An 18,098-nucleotide genomic window follows, 5' to 3' on the forward strand; every position below is an offset into this window, starting at 1 on the left:
ATTAGCACAGGAACTCTGGGCTTCACAGATGAGATAATAAAGCTCCTTCATGGCTTCACCCTGAAGGTGGAACGTCGACTGTGGCAATCAGCATGGGTGAGAATTCCCTGGGCAGGTAGAAGGGTCTGCATTTCACCAGGAGGTATTCTATCTCTTCTGAGCGGAAGGTCTTTGCATTAGAGAAATTGGTGCACCAGTTCTCGTGGATGTAAATGCACAGTCCCCCTCCTCAAGTCTCCTTCTTCAAAGAGGTGCGACGGGCGCTGAAGGGTTCCTGACTGTGTCGGGGATTCGGATCTGGAGCTCTGGTTGCCTATGGTTTGGACCGGACTCTGTGTGGCTGCAGAAGTGCTGGAGGCAAATTTAGGAACACTTGGTGACTCTGGGGGGACGACTCACTTTTGCTTCTGTTATGGGTTATATTATATTTTATAGATTGTGGGAGGTTTAGTGTAGGTCACTTCACAAACAGACAGTAACACTTCACAAAAGAGATCTCATTTGAAATGCAAGTAAGGATGAGATGAGACTTGATAGAGGTCTACAAGATTATGAGAGGCATAGATAGTCTGGACAGCCAGCACCTGTTTCCCAGGGCAAGGATCAGCAAACATGAGAGGACATATGTCCAAAGTTAAGGGAGGAAACGTTAGGGGAATATCAGGGGTAAGTTTTGCTTTTTTTTTACATAGAGATTTGTGGGTGCCTGGAATGCCTTGCCAGGGATGGTGATGTGGGCTGAAACATTGGGGGCATTTAAGAGACTCACAGACACATGGATGAAAAAAAAGAGGATTATGGGGTAGGGAGGGTTTAATTCTTTTTTTTAGGAAAGAATATATTGAGTTAGCACAGCATTGAGGGCCGCAAGGCCTGTTCGGTGCTGTTGTGGCGGCGCACATCCTCATGGCAAACCGGCCCCGCTTGTATCGCCACGTGGCGGGGCAGCCGTGGGGAAATGGCGTCGTCAGAGGTTTCTCTCCGACTCCCGCACCCTGGGCAGCGATTATGATGTCACAATGCACCAGGTGACTGAGCTTATGCTGCCCTTAAAGGGGCCGCGCGGAATATGAATGAAAACAGTCGTTAGCGACCCTCAACTTGGTGGCTGTGTTTCTCCCACTGCTCACACCGCCGCACTGTATTGTTTTATGTTCTCTGTTTTGTGTGTTTTTGAAAAGAAGGTAATATCTCTCAGTCAAGATAATTTAATGAAATCCTTGTGTTACTGCTGTATGGGAAACATCATTATCAATAAATTGGTTTCTGCAGTTACCTGCAAATCAAACACTAACTGCCGCATTGCAATATTTTGTACTCAGGATTATTTGAGATTAATAGAACAAGCATAAGGTAAGATCAGAATGTTAAGGAGTTCTTTAGTGTGTGGTTCTGCATTAAATCTAGAGCAAAGTATTCCTGTCTTTAAGAAGTGGGTGTTGGTTGTTTGGTGAGAGGAAAGTAAATGTAAAAATATTGGGAGATAAAATCTTCCAGTGCTACATCCTGATCACATCGGACAGCAGGGAGGAGAGGGTACCTCAACATTCCTTCTGCCCGATTCCCATCCAAGTTCAAATCAGGACCAATATATGTGAAAGTAAAAATACCACAGAACAGGAAATCTATTAAAACCAATATTTTCCATCTTGATAGCATAAAAATGAGAGTGTATTTATGTCCATCTTTGCAATATAATTTTGGATCCAACAACAAATGTGTTTAAATTCAAAATATTTTTTCATTCTCTTTATTCTAAATCTAAATTTTCCCAACATATATCAGGGTCTATAATATTTCAAGAAGAACCCATACATTCCATAATTTAAAAACCTGCTCTCTCCTGTCAACTATAACGTGGATCTTACCTACTTTCAGCACCTGCACTGCATTTGGGAGACAGCAGCTCAAAAGATTTTGTAAACTTTACCACCTGCCACAGATTATTGAGAAAAGCTGTTAGTCAACATGAAAGTTCTTTCATTGCATTCAAGTAAATCAATTTAGAACAAGTTTGTGATGACCATTTCGGGACTGACAGCTCGGGACTTGAGCAGTATCTTCAAATTAAAAGCAACATTTTAAACAAAATTCGTACTGAGATGGGAGAAAAATGAAAATGGAGTGAGGGGTTTCTTGAAATATTGCAGTGGAGAAAATAATATCAAATGATTAACAGATATTGGTGCATTTATGGACCAACAAAGGTTAATTATGAGGATATTTTTATAGATGTAGACAATGACCTCCTAATTTAGAAGTACATTTAAGTTCAAGATCAGTTTTCCTAAAACTTAATCTGGCTCCTGTATGACCCAAATTAGAGCACCGCTTCAAAAATCTGTCTGCACTATTGAAACATCATTTATATTTTGCATAACTGCAACTGTGAATATCTACCTACTAATCCTAGAATATTTATTTTATATTTTTCTCTCCTGGGGCATTATGTGATTCAGCTGTAATAAGCAAGAATTTAATTGCTTTTATTCTTATGTCTATGACAATAACTTGCAGGTACTTGTCATGTACTTATGTTTATAACAATAACTCTCGTGTACTTGTACTTAAGCTGAAGACTGCGACTCCAATCTTCATCATAATCTAACACCATAATTTTGAAATGGGCTGTGGAAGCTGCATAACATTTACAATGGCAAGTGCAGCATGGTTGGCGCAACGCCTTTACAGCGCCAGCGATGGGGACCGGATCGGGGTTCGAATCCTCTGCTGTCTGTAGGGAGTTTGTACGTTCTCCCTGGGTCTGAGTGGGTTTTCTCGGGGGGCTCTTCCGGTTTCCTCCCACCTTTCAAAACGTACCAGGGGTGTCGGTTAATGGGGTTTAAATTGGGCGGCACAGACTCGTGGGCCAAAATGACCTGTTAATCTGCTGTATGTTTAAATATCTTCCATTTTAAAACTGCAACACTGGATAATTACGACCCCATGGATTCAGTAAATACTGGTTTAAAAATGCTTTTTATGGAATTTTGTTTGTCTAAACTTACCGGTGATTCAATGTCTTCAAGCAGTAGCACAGAACATCGTTCGCACTGCAGCAATGTCTGTGCTCGGTGCATTATTTTCCTGACTATCTTTTCCAAGTCCGTCTGTTCTTCAAACAGGTCGTTGACTACCTCCAGCAGAGCCTGGTTAGGACATTAGGGATAGCACGACATCTTTATGTGAGTTCACTTGACCAAGTCAATCATGAGAAATATTCGTAACACAAAAACTTGACAGGGAAAATACATGATTCACATTAAAACGCAGCAGCATAACTTTTATTTTTCATTTTTGTCTGAGAGTTTATTATTTTAAACTTTTAAAGAGAGTTGAGAAAACATTATAAAGCTCTTGATTTGCCTTGTATCGCTTATTACTTTGCCCACATGTATCTTCTCACTGTTAAAGCTGGCACATTAATTTCCCTTCTACGTTTGAAATGCTTGAAAGGATCTTTCACTCAGTTCTTTGCTGATATTCAGAGTGAAGGAAATTAAAATCTAAGTGGTATATTTTTTGTTATTTTTGCAAAGATTCACTCACCTTTGTTTAAGAAAACTTTAATCTTCCAAACCATACAATAAAGAAAACCAAAAAAAGTGTAATCACTTTGTAGCATCCATCAAATGTAGCAAAAGAAAATGTGATTTGTTGACTCAGTCTGATTTATAGCCTGTCTTCTGCCAGGCTGCTCATGCCATCAAATAAATGAACTTAATGAAGATAAATTGTCTCAGATTTAATATGAATAGAATGGAGATAGAGGCAGTCCCTGGGCTATGAACGTCCGACTTACGGATAACTTGTACTTATGAATGGACTACTACGCACGGCTTCCAGTGTGTCACCTTGAGTAAGGAGAACACTGTCTGCCATTTTAAGTTGGATCACGTTACCATTAACATCATGCCTACTTCGAGAAAATGACTACAGTAGTATTATACGTATAGAAAGTTAAAATATATACTATATACTTAGACAAACATTTGATTAACTGATGCTAAATAAGAACCAATATGGACCTGTTCCAACTTAGCTACAAATTAAACTTAAAGACACACTTCGGAACGGATCTCGTTCATAACCTGGGGACTGCCTTACTGTATATAGTCTATAAATTACATAAGTCAGTGTTTTTCAGATAAGACTGAAACAAATAGAAAACTCAAACTTTAGTGAATAAATATTAGAGATAAATACCGTGCACTGTTTTAAGAGTACATCATTGGTTTTACTTAACTGTTTGGACTGGCATCAAAGTTCAGTCAATATTGGGTTAAAAGGGGATACATCAATAACCACTCCAAATTCCCACTTTCTTCGATCATTGTTCTTTAAGCTTGCATAGTGAAACTAATCTACAGATATGATTGAGAAGAGAAACTCATTACCTGTCTTGGGAATTTCACCCTTTGCTGGGTTGGCCTAAATCAGCAAATCTCAGTACACTGCAAGTGCTCCGGGTAAATGCAGAAAGCCCAGATTTATTGGTCCTACCCTGTTGGTGATTTCCTAGCAGAGCACTGAAATTCTCAATTTTCTCTCAGTTTCAGCATCAGGTCACAGGTGGCACAAAGTGCCCCGCATTCCTATGTTGGGCAGCAGGGAAAAATTAGTTTACGGTCTTTTATTTCTGTGTTTAATTGAATGTCATGGACATAGAACCATGGTCATAGCGAGATATCGCAGGAAAACAGGCTCTATGCCCCATTGAATCCCTGCCAATTAAAAATTAACTCACGTTAGTCTTACATTAATCCCAACATTTTATGCTTCCCACATTCCCATCCACTTCCCCCAGCTTCCATCACTCATATAAACATTTATATCAATGAATTAACCTAAATTCACACATGTCTGGGATGTGCGAAGAAATAGGAAAACAGGGAGAAAAATCGTGGCATCAGAACCCAGGTCTTTGGAGCTGTGCAGCACTGCCTCTATTAGCTGCATTGCTGTGTTTCCCACTTTCTAATGACTTTGATTAAACAATTTAGTTTTATACTTTAAAAAAAAGAATTATATCTTAGAGTCTATTAAAACTGAAATAAAAGCACTGGTAAAGCTTTGACGAAAGCAAAGTTGTGGTTGGGTTTGCCAGCCGTCAGTCAGAGGAGTTTGGTGAGTTGGCTTGTTCCAGCCAGTCTATGGGCCTCTACACTGTAGACCCTTGCTTCCGTTGTGAGAGGCTCAGGGTTTCACTGGTTGGCTTCAGGAATATCTGGTCCAATGAGACTGGCCCTTCTGAATCTGGGGCAAGTACCTTTGCAGGAATGGGGAGCAGATGAAGCTCAAGAAACACTGCGCCATTACTCTTTAACGCCCATTTCTTCACTTCAATGGGGTGAACTTCCATGCGGGTCCAAACCTGCAGGGAAGAGCAGGCAAATAGAATCCCTCAGGACTTTTTTCTAGGGTTAACTTTTCCATCTGTAATTCTGTGAAATGTTGTCAACAGGTGAAAACAGAGGAAGAGAGAGTACCAGAGAATGAAGAAGAATATATTTCCTTTGGGAGCTCCAGTTTCTTCTGCTATCCTCAAGATATGTAGGTTTCTAGGTTAATTAAGCCATTGTAAATTACCAAAAGTATAAGATGAGTATTAGAACCTTGAAGGAATTAATTGCAATTTGAGCTATGACCTGTGTAAAAACAAAACCAATTGGTCTAGATATAGCTGGTAATGAAAAAGTTGATTAATCACTCACATGATTTTGATGGTTAAAGTAAAATAACTTTGCACCAAGTGGAAAATATTAGAACATGTTCCTGCAGGAAACTGCACGGAAAAGATGCAGCAAACTTGAAAAAAGATATTGGGCCTCATGCTTTAACATTTCAGTTTCAACAAGGGAGAAAGTACAGAGTGCCAGCAGATTTTCATACCCCATATGACCAGAGTTTCATTAAAAGCATAAATGTCAAATACAATTGAATTTTAGTGATTACCAAGAATTAGCCTGCAAATCTGTTTTTCTTGTAACTGGTAGATTCCTAATTTTAAGGTTAAAAGGCATACTTGTTGACATGTGCTCAAAATATCTTTAAATAAATTGGATGTGGACGTATATGTAAGCAAACCAACTTTCAGAAAGTTTCTGTCATTCTTCATATAATTTCTTCACTAGTTCAACGAAGACATTAAAACCAGTGATAGTCTTCTCCTTGACGTGCCTGCAATCCACTAGCAAATCCTGATATTTTTAGTTCTTTTTGTGATCTGGCCAATGCTGCAAGACCAGTATTTAATATTCATTCCTATGAGCATCAATTGGAACTATTCAAGGCGGAAAGATTTACCAAATAGGAGTGAAATCATTTTATATCTGATGCGACTCTGTTAAAATTTGTTTTGCAATGAAATTGCAACTTTTGGATATGACAGCGTGATATCTCTTGGAGTTTAGGGATTTCGAAGACTCAAGACATCCATTAAAGCTAAACTTGTGAATTTTCTGTGGCTGGTCATGGTGAATCAGAAGATATGATATTAATTATTCTGTAGCAATTTTTGGAGTAAGTTACTTATTAAAGGAACTGAATTTGCAGATATTGAGCATTATAAACTTAGCAGATGGCATCTGTGAGAAGAGAAATGTTAATACTTCATGTTCATCGCAGGCTAACTGTTTCCTTTTCCAGAGCTGCTCTCTGACCTACTGAGCTTTTTCAGCATTTTCTATTGATATTAAATGCAGTAGCCATTGATTGGAATTTGTCGCTGCCACTGTACTGGTTTAAGGTCTGGGTGGAAGAGTGGCCAAGATGAAGTACGTGTCTCCTCTGTGCAATACCCCACTTACCCTGCTTCTATCGTACTCCTTTCTGGAAGCAGCAAACAGCTGAGCGTTTGAGATTGCAATTCCACAGAATGGAAGGTACATCCCCAGCACCTGACAACAACAAAAAAAAATCAATTTTTAAAAGGCATGTTTATCAAAAGCATATAGTATATGCGGTATTGGTTTTTTAAAAGAGGTAACTTATCTAATCCTTTCAGTAGAGTGTCAAGTTTGTCACATGGACAGTAAGTTTCAAAAAATTTTTCCAAAGAGTTCCAGATCCAGCCTGATGGAGCTGTGGAAATAAACAGGTGTTTGTCGGAGCTCTTGAACCTTAGTGAATTTGTTCAACATTTCCGAGAACATGGATCTGACAAAGCACATTTCAAATAAGGAAGATTCTTGGCTATACAGTTCTGACTCCATCATATAATTGTTTACTTCGTCATGTTGCAGAAAGAGGAAGTCCAACGGTGTTGGGGAAATTCATATTCTCTTTTAGACCATGAATCCACTGTCCTGGATGAGGTGTTGGGCAGAAGTTGACAGCACATTTCTTTACTCACATTCAGCTACTGGGTCGCATATTGATACAATGTGCCTCACCGCACATGCACTACCCTCAAGTGTGATGTGGCTTTTACAGTGTTGGTGTTCATGCTCTAGCAGTCCCAGGTTTCCTCAGTATATAACATCCCACCTTCTTAAAAAAATTAAAATTTAAAATTTCTTAAAAGTAAATCGTTACTGCTTCTTTATCTGCAATTGCAATTAAAAATTAACTATTCTATTTACACATTTACAGTTGTATATTCTTTTCAGCGGAATCGTACTGATGGTAGGACGTTGCTTCTCTACCTCGTAGACCTTGTTGCAACTGTTGGGTTCTGTGGTTCTCCTGCTGCTTGCTGTGCAGTCGTTGTGGGTTGGGGGTTTCACCTCGTGTCCCCTCACAAGTTGTTGGAATTACAGAAGCTGCTGATGTTCTGGCGCTTTTTATGTCAGATCTGGTGTTGGGCGAATGTGGGTCCTGTTTCGTCTCAGCTGCCTGGCAGATTCTGTCTCAATGATGTATGACCTTGGCATCTCAGCTTTTCTAACAATCTTTGCTGGACTCCAGGTTTTTATCACTGGCTCTTGAACATGCACATGCTGCCCTGTGAAGAGTTCTGGTAATGTTTGTTATGATGTTGACAACTTCCCTCTTGTATGTTAGTCAATTTTCTTCTTATTTCCTCTTGGTCGTCTGGTTGACACATTTTACTTGGTAGGGTTGTTTTGTACTTTCTGCCATTCAAAAGCTCTGCCGGGGACCTCATGTCGCTATTGATCCTCTCGGACATTTTCTTCTCCCTGATCTCATTGTTTACAGAGATTACCTGTAATTCCTGACAACTATTCAGGTCTAGGATTGCTGGGCTGTTGGTGTCAACCACGAAGAATGTCCATATGATGCACTTTCCTTTATGCCTGCCTTTTATTTGGATTTTTCCTTGGTGTTTAATCACGTGGCCACCATAGGCTGTGAGGATGACATATATGGCTTCTAGTGTGCCTTCCGCCTCTGGGTGCCCGTTTACCATGTTCTCTGAGAACAGTCTGAGTGGGAGGACGTTGCTTGTGATCCAGTGTCCAACTTTATTTTCAAGTTGAATATTGTCGGTTTGTTTCTGATGTTTCTTTTCACTTGGATCGTGTTGGGCAATTCACTTTTTCCTCCCTTCCCTTTCTTAAATATCTCATGGAGGAGTAGTGTTTTGATATCAAGCATTAGTGTGTCGGAGTCACTGCTGTTGGTTCCCTTGACGTGGTGTGCTTTCCTTCTGTATTCTTGTTTTTGTTCTCTTTTCATGCCCACACATCTTTTCCACTCTAACCTAGTTGCGCTGCTGTGATTGACCTTCCCACAGGTCCTGCACTTCAAACCATACGCGGGGCATTTCTCGTGATCGTTGAAGGGGTGTATTCTGCCGCACCTCCTGCAGTTCTTAGATGTCTGCGGCTTTCTTTGTGTGTGCTTTATGGCATGGACCCTTCTATCTCTGTGCTGCATGTTGGCCTGCACGGAGAGGGATTGCATTTGCCTCCTCGTGACCTCGAAGGCTTGAGCTGCGTCTGCTAATTTCAAGCCGTCTTTTCCTACGAGAGCTTTCTGCACTTTGGGAGGAGCGCTTCCCAGATTAGTTAGTCGACGATTCTCTCCTCGATTTCTTTGAACGTTCATTTTGCTGCCATGCTCTTTTGCCCTGTGTGGAAATTATCTACTGACTCATCGGCCTCTTGTTTTAATCCCTGGAACTCATGTCGCTTTATTCTATGGTTGGATTTTGGTTCCAGATGAGAGGATAATTTTTCAAATATCCTTTCTGGGTTATTTTCTTCCTCTTCTGTCAGCTCCCAGCTATTAAACAGGTCTAGTCCTCGCTCCCCCGTCCAAAGAAGGATGTAACTAACCTTTTCCTTTGGTGTAGCTCCAAGAGGAAACTTTTGAAAGCCAGGTTGACTTCTGCTTGAACTTTTTGAAAGCCTCTATGATGTCATCAGCTTCCCCATCCATTATTGGGTGCAAACCTGCCGCTGCCATTTTCTTCTCCAGCACTGGTGATCATATAATGCTGCTTTTTCTTTGTTTCCTTCTCTCCATGTTTATTTCAGTTTTTTTTCTATATGTTGTGGGTTTCCATCTATCCCACCGCTGCCACCATGTTGTGTCTGGGTTATACCATCAGAGGTCTTAATAAACACTAGAAAGGCTTGTAAGTTTAACAGTACGTTTCTTTACTCCCATTCAGCTACTGGGTCACGTAATGATAACAATGTGCCTCATCACGCATGCACCACTCTCAAGTGTGATGTGGCTCTTACAGTGTTAGTGCTCATGCTCGAGCATAAAATAGTCCCAGGTGTCCTCAGTATATAACAATATCCTCCCTGTTGTAAGGTGAACAGAACTGCACACAATATTCCAAATTTGGCCTCACCAATGTCTTAAACAACTTTAACATAACATCCCAAGTCCTATTCTCATTACAGGTACATAATCCTTTATCCAGAACCCTTGGGAGACAGTGTGTTCTGAATTTCAGATTTTTCCAGATTTCAGAACAAAAGCTACCTGCCCCCGATTTAAGCCCACCCGAATTGTGCTGTGTATCTAACCCCTTCCAGTCACGCTGGTGTTTCTCTCCCCCCTAGCCCACCCGAGTCACGTTGCCATCTCTCTCCCCGCCCCGCCCACCCGAGTCACGCTGCCGTCTCTCTCCCCCCCGCCCACCGGAGTCACACTCCCGTATCTCCCCCCCGCCCACCTGAGTCGTGCTGCTGTATCTCCCCTCCCTCCCCGTCCAACCTAGTCGCGCTGCTATCTCTCTCTCTCCGCTTTACCAGCACCAGGAAAATAAAAGCCACTTTTTGGAGCTTTCCGGATTTTAGATGATTTTAAAGGATTGTGTACCTGTACTTTGATGCCAAAAGCTTTCTTTACAATCCTATCCACCTGCAACGCCACCTTCAGGCAATCAAGTCTTTCACAGTCTGGAAAAATGGCCTTGGTTTACTTGGCTTCAAACAATGCATTGTTAAAAAAAACAAGCCATTAATACATCACTTGAATTAATTCTACAACTCCCATTAAAGCAATTGAAGAAATAAAAACCAACATTTCACTGTTTTAAACGTAATTGTTGTTAGAGATTTTAATACACAATCTTGAAGACCAGTTTCACAATCCTTTCAATACCCTACCACACTAACTTATTCCAAACCTCTGATATATCTTACAGAGAACAGATCCTCTGCTTTTCCAACCATAAGAAGGGACTGAACGAGGAGCAAAATCTCCTATATGCCTGGCAGAAAGTTTGTTTGGCTTACTGAAAATATTGTCATACCATTTGCAGTGGTGCTTTTCTAGCCAGGATTATGGAACATTTTCAAAGAGGCAAATCTTGACTCTGGCAAGCATCAGGAACATACATAATGCCTTTCCCCTGATAACTCATTGTCAATTGGCCAAGGTTAATTGTATGGATTTAAGCAGTCATTCCAATTAATAATTTCACAGGTAATATTAGTATTGCCCCACAAACACAATCTCCTTTTGGAGACACTTCTGCGAGATTTCAGGTTTACTATCTACCCAGCCAATCTCAAAATTCCCTTTGACAACTGTGCTTTAAAAAACACTTTGCAATCTTCCAATAAGACTGATAAGACTATGGCCTTTTCATATTATGAAATATATTTCTCATTACAAAGATGGGGGGTGTAATCTATAACCAGGAGTTAAACTTTGGATCAGTCCAGCCAGGGGAACGCAGCTCTATAATTTACTTGTTCCATCATTCGATATTAAGACTAGAGTCGGACTTCCAAATCGCCACAATGCACTTCCTGGCCACTGCCAATGCGATTAACACAAATTGGATTTGAAATTTGGACAGCTTCATTGTAAGCCTTAAGTCCATTATATTTCTCAGCAGAAACAACTCTGGGTCCTGTGGGAATCGCTTGCCTATAATTTTCTCCAGGACTTGGCCTAAATCTACCCAAAAGGGCCTCACCTTGGTACATGACCAGGTTGTGTGCACGAGTGTCCCACTTACAATTCCACATCTGAAGCATGTGGCCCGAGAGTTCCAGTTTTGATCAGTTTATTCTCTGCGGCGTTAAATACAGCTGGTACAAAAAGTTATACTGGACAAGCCTGTACCTTGCATTAATGCTTGTGGTCATGCTTTCCCGGCACAAGTCGGACCAGCATCTCTCATCAATTGCAATGCCCAAGTCCGACTCCCATCTTTCTCTCGACCTATAAAGGCCTGGTTTGGGTCACTCTGACTGGAACAGGCAATACATTGTTGAAATAAATTTCTTACTGCTCCCCCTTCGAATCAAGGCCTCTATGTTACTGCATTGAGGTAGGGCACCCATCTACACCTCTCTCCGTTTCCCGAGCTCCCCAAGAAAAACTGTAATTATAACTTCTTGCCTACTCAGCATAACCTCTTTTCAGATCTTTTTTTCAATACAAATGCTAAAATATCTTACAGTCCATAACACATCTGTACACCCCTGTGGGCTAAATTCGCAATATAATAAAAACCACTGTAGGTTGATCCCCAGTCAGGATTTACTTCTCCTTTGTACTCCCCAATGTGGGCAGATCTTCGACGAATTCTCGCGCTTTCTCTGGATCTACAATAAATTTTCTTTCTCCTGGTAATATCACCTTCAGGGTGGCTGGATGTCTCAGTACACATTTGTACCCCTTTTGCTTGATCAGCCTCTTGGCTGGCTCAAACACTTTTCTGGCCTTCAAAAGTGCTGTGCTCATGTCCAGGTAAAAGAAGATTTTATTTATCTCTACCTCTTTTCTTTGCACCCGTCGCCACCGCCCCTAATAGTCTCTCCCTGTTCTGATAATGCAACAACCTTAACAGGACAGAACACAGTCTCTGCCCAGGACCTGGTCTTGGGAAAAGCCATTTCTATCCCAATCTTTTCTCCCTATATACTCTTGCCCAGCACCTCAGGGATCCAGGTCTGAAAAAAAATTACTGGGTTTTGCCCTTCAATCCCTTCCCTTAGCCCCACTATTTTGTCATTTGTAGTTCTCAAGGGCATCTGGTTTCCCCCAGATATTCTCTCTTTCATTCAATTTATTACCCATATCATGTATGGTGCCCTCATTTTTACCCACCCTTTCCTCCACTTCAGCCACCCTACCCATCAACCCAGATAGGGTAACCTGGACTTTGTCCAGCTTCTCTCCCACGTCTTGGCGTCTCTTCTCGACAGCCTGGAAGAGCCTGCCTTCCATCTGGCCCAGTGTGTCCATTACATTGCATAAGGAGGGCTCTTGAGCCCCCTGCTTGTTTTGTTTTGAAATAACGTTTTTTAAAAATCCCACAGCCCAACAGAGCCTTCCTCCACCCCTGCCTTCATCCTCTTCAGAACTCCTGGACCTGTTGCCGGTGCTCGCCGTCTCTTCTCATCCACGGCTGGACCCGTTGATTGCTGCGCTCAACCTGACGCCGCTTGCTGCTCCATCACCTGGCTCATCACACGACTTGGCTTCGGACTCGCCACTAGAACTGAGGTGAGTACCAACCTCCCCCTCGATACAGGAGTCGACGCTGGTTCTTCATGGCTTCTTCTCTGTTCAGGCTGGCCCACTCCCCACGCACTTTAAAGTCGCTGATCTGTGACCGCTATAGGAGCTGACTTCAGCCCAGGCCTCACATATACCGTGAGGGCGCCCGACCTGGCATTCCCACTGTGGGAGGGGGCCCCCAAGCTTATCCCCAACTCCAGGGGCTTCGAAAAGGCTTTGTTTATGTACTTGCCGGGTGGTAGCACTGTCCTTGCCCGAGTCTTGTCCTCTCTGCTGGGTGGGTCGTTCAGCTGAAGCTGCAGCTTCCTCCTCAGGCCGCGGGATGGCCCCGCCATTTTCCTCACCACGAGGCATATCCAGCTGGGCCTCTTCTTTTGTACTTTTATTTGCAAATTTACTCTTCTTAGTCATTGTTTGTTGTAGGCTTCTTCCCACATCCTTTTTTTTGTATTTTGGCAATTCAGTTGAGGTTTTTACCCTATTTATTCTTGAAAATCCTGGGAGCTCCAGGATTCCACCTCCTCCCACTCTCCCCGCATCATGCGACCTCCCCCCAAAAAATTAAAAGTTGCACTTTAATACTTCCGTTAAGTTTGAAGAGACTTGGTGTCATTTTATAAACTATTTTTGCATGTGTCGATCTTTATTTTGACTTCACCTTCCAGGCTGTGAAATATGGTTGAAGATGATTAAACTTGCACTAAACTCGCACCATTCTGTGAAAAGGGATGGAATGCAAAGTATGTAGATGAGAGCTTGAAAACAGACAATACTAGCTAGTAGGCCTCTTATCAGGAGCCCCAAGGATGCAAGGATCTGGTTCAGGCTGGTACAGTGACCTAAGGTAGTCTATAGCTAGTTCAGTACTGCACTTGCTTAATAGAGACATGAATATTAACTTAGACGCCCCTAAGGAGGGAATGAACTAATTAACATAACATGCGATGTATGAAGAGAGAGGAACTGAGTGATACCTGTATTGATGGAAGGGAAAAGGAGAATGTTGTAATGTATTGGGATTCTGATTGGAAGAAGGTAAATGAAGGTGGGGTGATGTTGAGCGCGGGACTGTACAAAAGAGCGATGATTCTGAACCTCTGGTGTGTCTCCAGACCAGGGACGCCCAACTCTGCAGACTCGAAATAAAGCTGAACCTGTTCTCCAAGACTTTGTCTCCAGAGTAGTGATTGTGAACACTTTATATTTCACAAGGCTGCTTTGAATTTCTGTTCTTTTTTATTGGCAAGGACCAGATACATAGTTTGTGTTGATCTATTGTAGTGAACTCTCAGCCTCGGCTGCCCAGCCATTTTTTTCTTCTTTTTCGTTGTTATTTCTTTTTTTGTTTATTTTGGTAGGTTCGATGGGGTTTTAATTTAAAAAAAAATCCTCTTTTTTGAATATTCCAAATTGAGGAGAAAGGGATAGTCTTGTTCAATATGTTATAATGTTATACATTGCATTTTTTTTTACAAAAATATCACAAAGATAAGCGTATACAGAGCCGTTGTCATACCCACACTCCTGTTCGGCTCCGAATCATGGGTCCTCTACCGGCACCACCTACGGCTCCTAGAACGCTTCCACCAGCGTTGTCTCCGCTCCATCCTCAACATCCATTGGAGCGCTTACACCCCTAACGTCGAAGTACTCGAGATGGCAGAGGTCGACAGCATCGAGTCCACGCTGCTGAAGATCCAGCTGCGCTGGATGGGTCACGTCTCCAGAATGGAGGACCATCGCCTTCCCAAGATCGTGTTATATGGCGAGCTCTCCACTGGCCACCGTGACAGAGGTGCACCAAAGAAAAGGTACAAGGACTGCCTAAAGAAATCTCTTGGTGCCTGCCACATTGACCACCACCAGTGGGCTGATAACGCCTCAAACCGTGCATCTTGGCGCCTCACAGTTTGGCGGGCAGCAACCTCCTTTGAAGAAGACCGCAGAGCCCACCTCACTGACAAAAGGCAAAGGAGGAAAAACCCAACACCCAACCCCAACCAACCAATTTTCCCTTGCAACCGCTGCAATCGTGTCTGCCTGTCCCGCATCGGACTTGTCAGCCACAAACGAGCCTGCAGCTGACGTGGACTTTTTACCCCCTCCATAAATCTTCGTCCGCGAAGCCAAGCCAAAGAAAAGAAATACATTGCATTATGTATTGCAAGATATTGATGTTTCTGTTTTCACTATTTGATTCTACATTCTAATCTCCTCATGTATTGTTTATTATAACTCTCACTGTTCCTATAAATGCCCAAAACAGCAACTGCTGTGTAGTGCGCTGTTAGCCAGAATCGGACACACACAAGGTAAAGACTGTACGATAGGCTTTAATCCACAAAGACTTCCAAAGAGCCAGGCTGGCTGTAGCTGCAGTAACTCTGAATGAGACTTCGGGAGACCGGCACAGGCTTATATCCCGGAGGGTGATTGACACCCGACCTGGTGGGGCTTGATCCATTCAGGCCAACTGATTGACAGCCGGCCAGGTGTTGTCCTGTCCCCTTACACTCCTGAAGGTACAGAGGTTGCCCCCTGCAGTAGGCCGGTGGTGTACCACCATATTCACCCCTGAGGGGGTGGGGGGGGGCAGTAACAAGAAATCGTACCCACTATACAAAATACAATATTTACAGATTGAGATGATCCGGCGGTTGCCGGGGTCTCTGTGACCGTCGTAGGACTGGCTCCTGGTCACTGGTCGGAGGGGAAGTGGGGGGGGGGGGGCTGGCGGCAGGGGTTTGTGTGACTGGTGTGATGCCACTTGGAGGTGTGGCCAAGGGGGCCGGGGTCGAGTCATATTGGATGGATGGGGGGACAGGTTCGTCCCCCAGGGCTGAAGCGGGCCCCTGGTGGTCAAGGAGGTCCTGCGGATCCCATAGCTGCCTGGGGACGGGGATGTATGCCCGGTCGGCGTTGTCCTGGGCTGAAGGATGCCGTGGAGTGGTGGGTGTGCCTACTTGTGCCAGGTCCCTGGTTGAGACTGTGTTCTCCCTGCCATCGCTGAACCTAACATAGGCGTAGTTGTGGTTTGCGTGTAGGAGGAAGACCTGCTTGACCAGGGGTTCTGCCATGTGTGTCTGTATGGGCTTATGCAGGAGCACCGGTCCCGGGGATGTGAGCCATGCTGGGAGGGACATTCCAGTCACCGACTTCCTGGGGAATGTGAACAGACATTCATGAGGGGTCTCGTTGGTAGCCGTACATAGCAGCGACTGAATGGCATGGAGCGCTTCAGACAGGGCTTCCTGCCAGTTCTCAACGGCCCACCCTTTCAACTTGAGAGCCAGCAGGACTGCCTTCCAGACCACCCTGTTTTCGTGTTCCACTTGCCCATTGTCTCTCGGGTTATAACTCATGGTGCGGCTGGTCGCAATGACCCTCGCCGTCAAGTACTGGCGAAGCTCGTCACTCATGAAACTAGACCCCAGGTCGCTGTGGATGAAAGCGGGGTAGCCAAACATGGTGAAGATCAGCCCCAGGGCCCTGATGACGGTGGCTATGGAGGTGTCAGGGCAAAGGATAGCAAAAGGCGTGAGTACTCGTCCACTACCGTGAGGAAATAGATGCTTCGGTTCGTGGAAGGCAGGAGCCCTTTGAAGTCAATGCCGAGACGCTTGAAGGGCCGAGTGGCCTTTCGACATGGGCCTCGGGTGGGCGGAAGAAACGGGTTTACACTCCGCACAGACCTGTCAGGCCTTGGTCATGTCCCTGACATCCCTGATGGTATATGGCAGGTTCCAGGACTTAATGAAGTGGTACAACCTGGTGACACCCAGATGACAGAGGGACTCATGCAGTGCCTGCAGCCTGTCGTCGTGCATAGACGCGCAGGTCTAAGAGAGGGCATCGGAGGAGTTGTTAAACTTCCTGGGGCAGTACTGGATGTCGTAGCTGTAGGTTGCCAGCTCGACTCTCCAGCGCAGGATCTTGAAGTTCTTGATCTTGCTCCTGTGGGTAATGTTAAACATGAATGCCACGGCCCGCTGGTCCATGAGGAGGGTGAATCTCCTGCTGGCCAGGTAGTGGCGGACCGCTTCCACAATCGCCTGGGCCTCCTTTTCAATGTCGGAATGCCCTATCTCAGAACCGTGGAGGGTCCTAGAGAAGAAAGCAATGGGGTGACCCCCCTTGTTTGAGGGTAGCGGCAAGTGCTACCTTGGAGATATCGCTCTCCACATGGAAGGGGGAGTCCTCATCCACGGCCTGCATTGTGGCATCCGCGATGTCCTGCCTGATGCGGATGAAGGCTGCCTGCGCCTCGCTTGGGAGGGGAAAAGTTGTAGCTTGGGCCAGTGGGTGGACCTTGTCCGAGAAGTGAGGGACCCACTGCGAGTAATAAGAGAATAGGCCAAGGCACCTGCAGAGGGCCTTTAGTGTGGGGGGGGGGGGGGGGGGGGGAGAGGTAACTCCATTAATGGGCGCATCCTTTCTGGATCTGGGCCGATGACCACATGGGCCACGATGTACCCCAGGATGGTGAGGCGGGTGGTGCTAAACACACACTTTTCCTTGTAAGTGAGGTTCAGCTCCCCGGCCATCTGGAGGAATCTTTCCAGGTTAGCATCATGGTCCTGCTGGTCATGGCCACAGATAGTGACGTTATCCAGATATGGGAACATCGCCTTTAGCTTGTGCCAGTCTACCATGTGATCCATCTTCCACTGGAAGACGGAGACCCTGTTTGTGACCCCAAAGGGAACTCGGCAGAACCGGTACAGGCGCCCGTCCGCCTCAAAGGCAGTGTAGGGCTTGTCCTTGGGTGGATGGGGATTTGGTGATACGCCGACTTCAGGTCAATCATGAAGAAAACCCGGTAGCGGGCTATCTCGTTAACCATGTCGGCGATCCTAGGCAGGGGGTAGGCGTCCAGTTGGGTGTACCAGTTAATGGTCTGGTTATAATCACGACCATCCTTGGCCGTCCAGATGACCACTTTGCTAAAGCGTGTAAGGCGAAAAGTACTCCCACTGATAAGAAGAAGAAGAGAAGCACCAAGAAAATGCATTCTGGAATGGAAGACAACTGTGAAAAGGGGGAATCTTCAGACGAGCAGGTTGAATTGACTTCAAGTGACGGCGAAGTGAGATCCCCTGTGATAGCTCAATTGACTCCAAAGCTTGGGGGAATGTTATGGACTGGAATGGTCGACTATGAAGGGGGAAGTGAATGGTGAGACTCTTGATTGTCTA

General features: G+C 44.3%; 1 protein-coding gene across 4 annotated transcripts in view; it reads right to left on the reverse strand.

Moving 5' to 3' along the window:
* Positions 1 to 18,098, reverse strand: part of pde11a (phosphodiesterase 11a) — a 355,963-nt gene that overhangs the window by 177,490 nt on the left and 160,375 nt on the right. For 2 of the 4 annotated variants that reach the window (XM_069935820.1, XM_069935821.1), the window contains exons 4-7: positions 6,810 to 6,899; positions 5,270 to 5,374; positions 3,009 to 3,149; positions 1,869 to 1,933 (exon numbers count right to left, since the gene is read on the reverse strand). In XM_069935820.1, the coding sequence (XP_069791921.1) occupies positions 1,869 to 1,933; positions 3,009 to 3,149; positions 5,270 to 5,374; positions 6,810 to 6,899 (401 nt within the window). The remainder of the gene's footprint in view (positions 1 to 1,868; positions 1,934 to 3,008; positions 3,150 to 5,269; positions 5,375 to 6,809; positions 6,900 to 18,098) is intronic. The other 2 variants (XM_069935824.1, XM_069935823.1) reach the window with 1 other exon arrangement.

Source organism: Narcine bancroftii, chromosome 4, assembly GCF_036971445.1.
Source record: "Narcine bancroftii isolate sNarBan1 chromosome 4, sNarBan1.hap1, whole genome shotgun sequence".
Lineage (NCBI taxonomy): Eukaryota > Metazoa > Chordata > Chondrichthyes > Torpediniformes > Narcinidae > Narcine > Narcine bancroftii.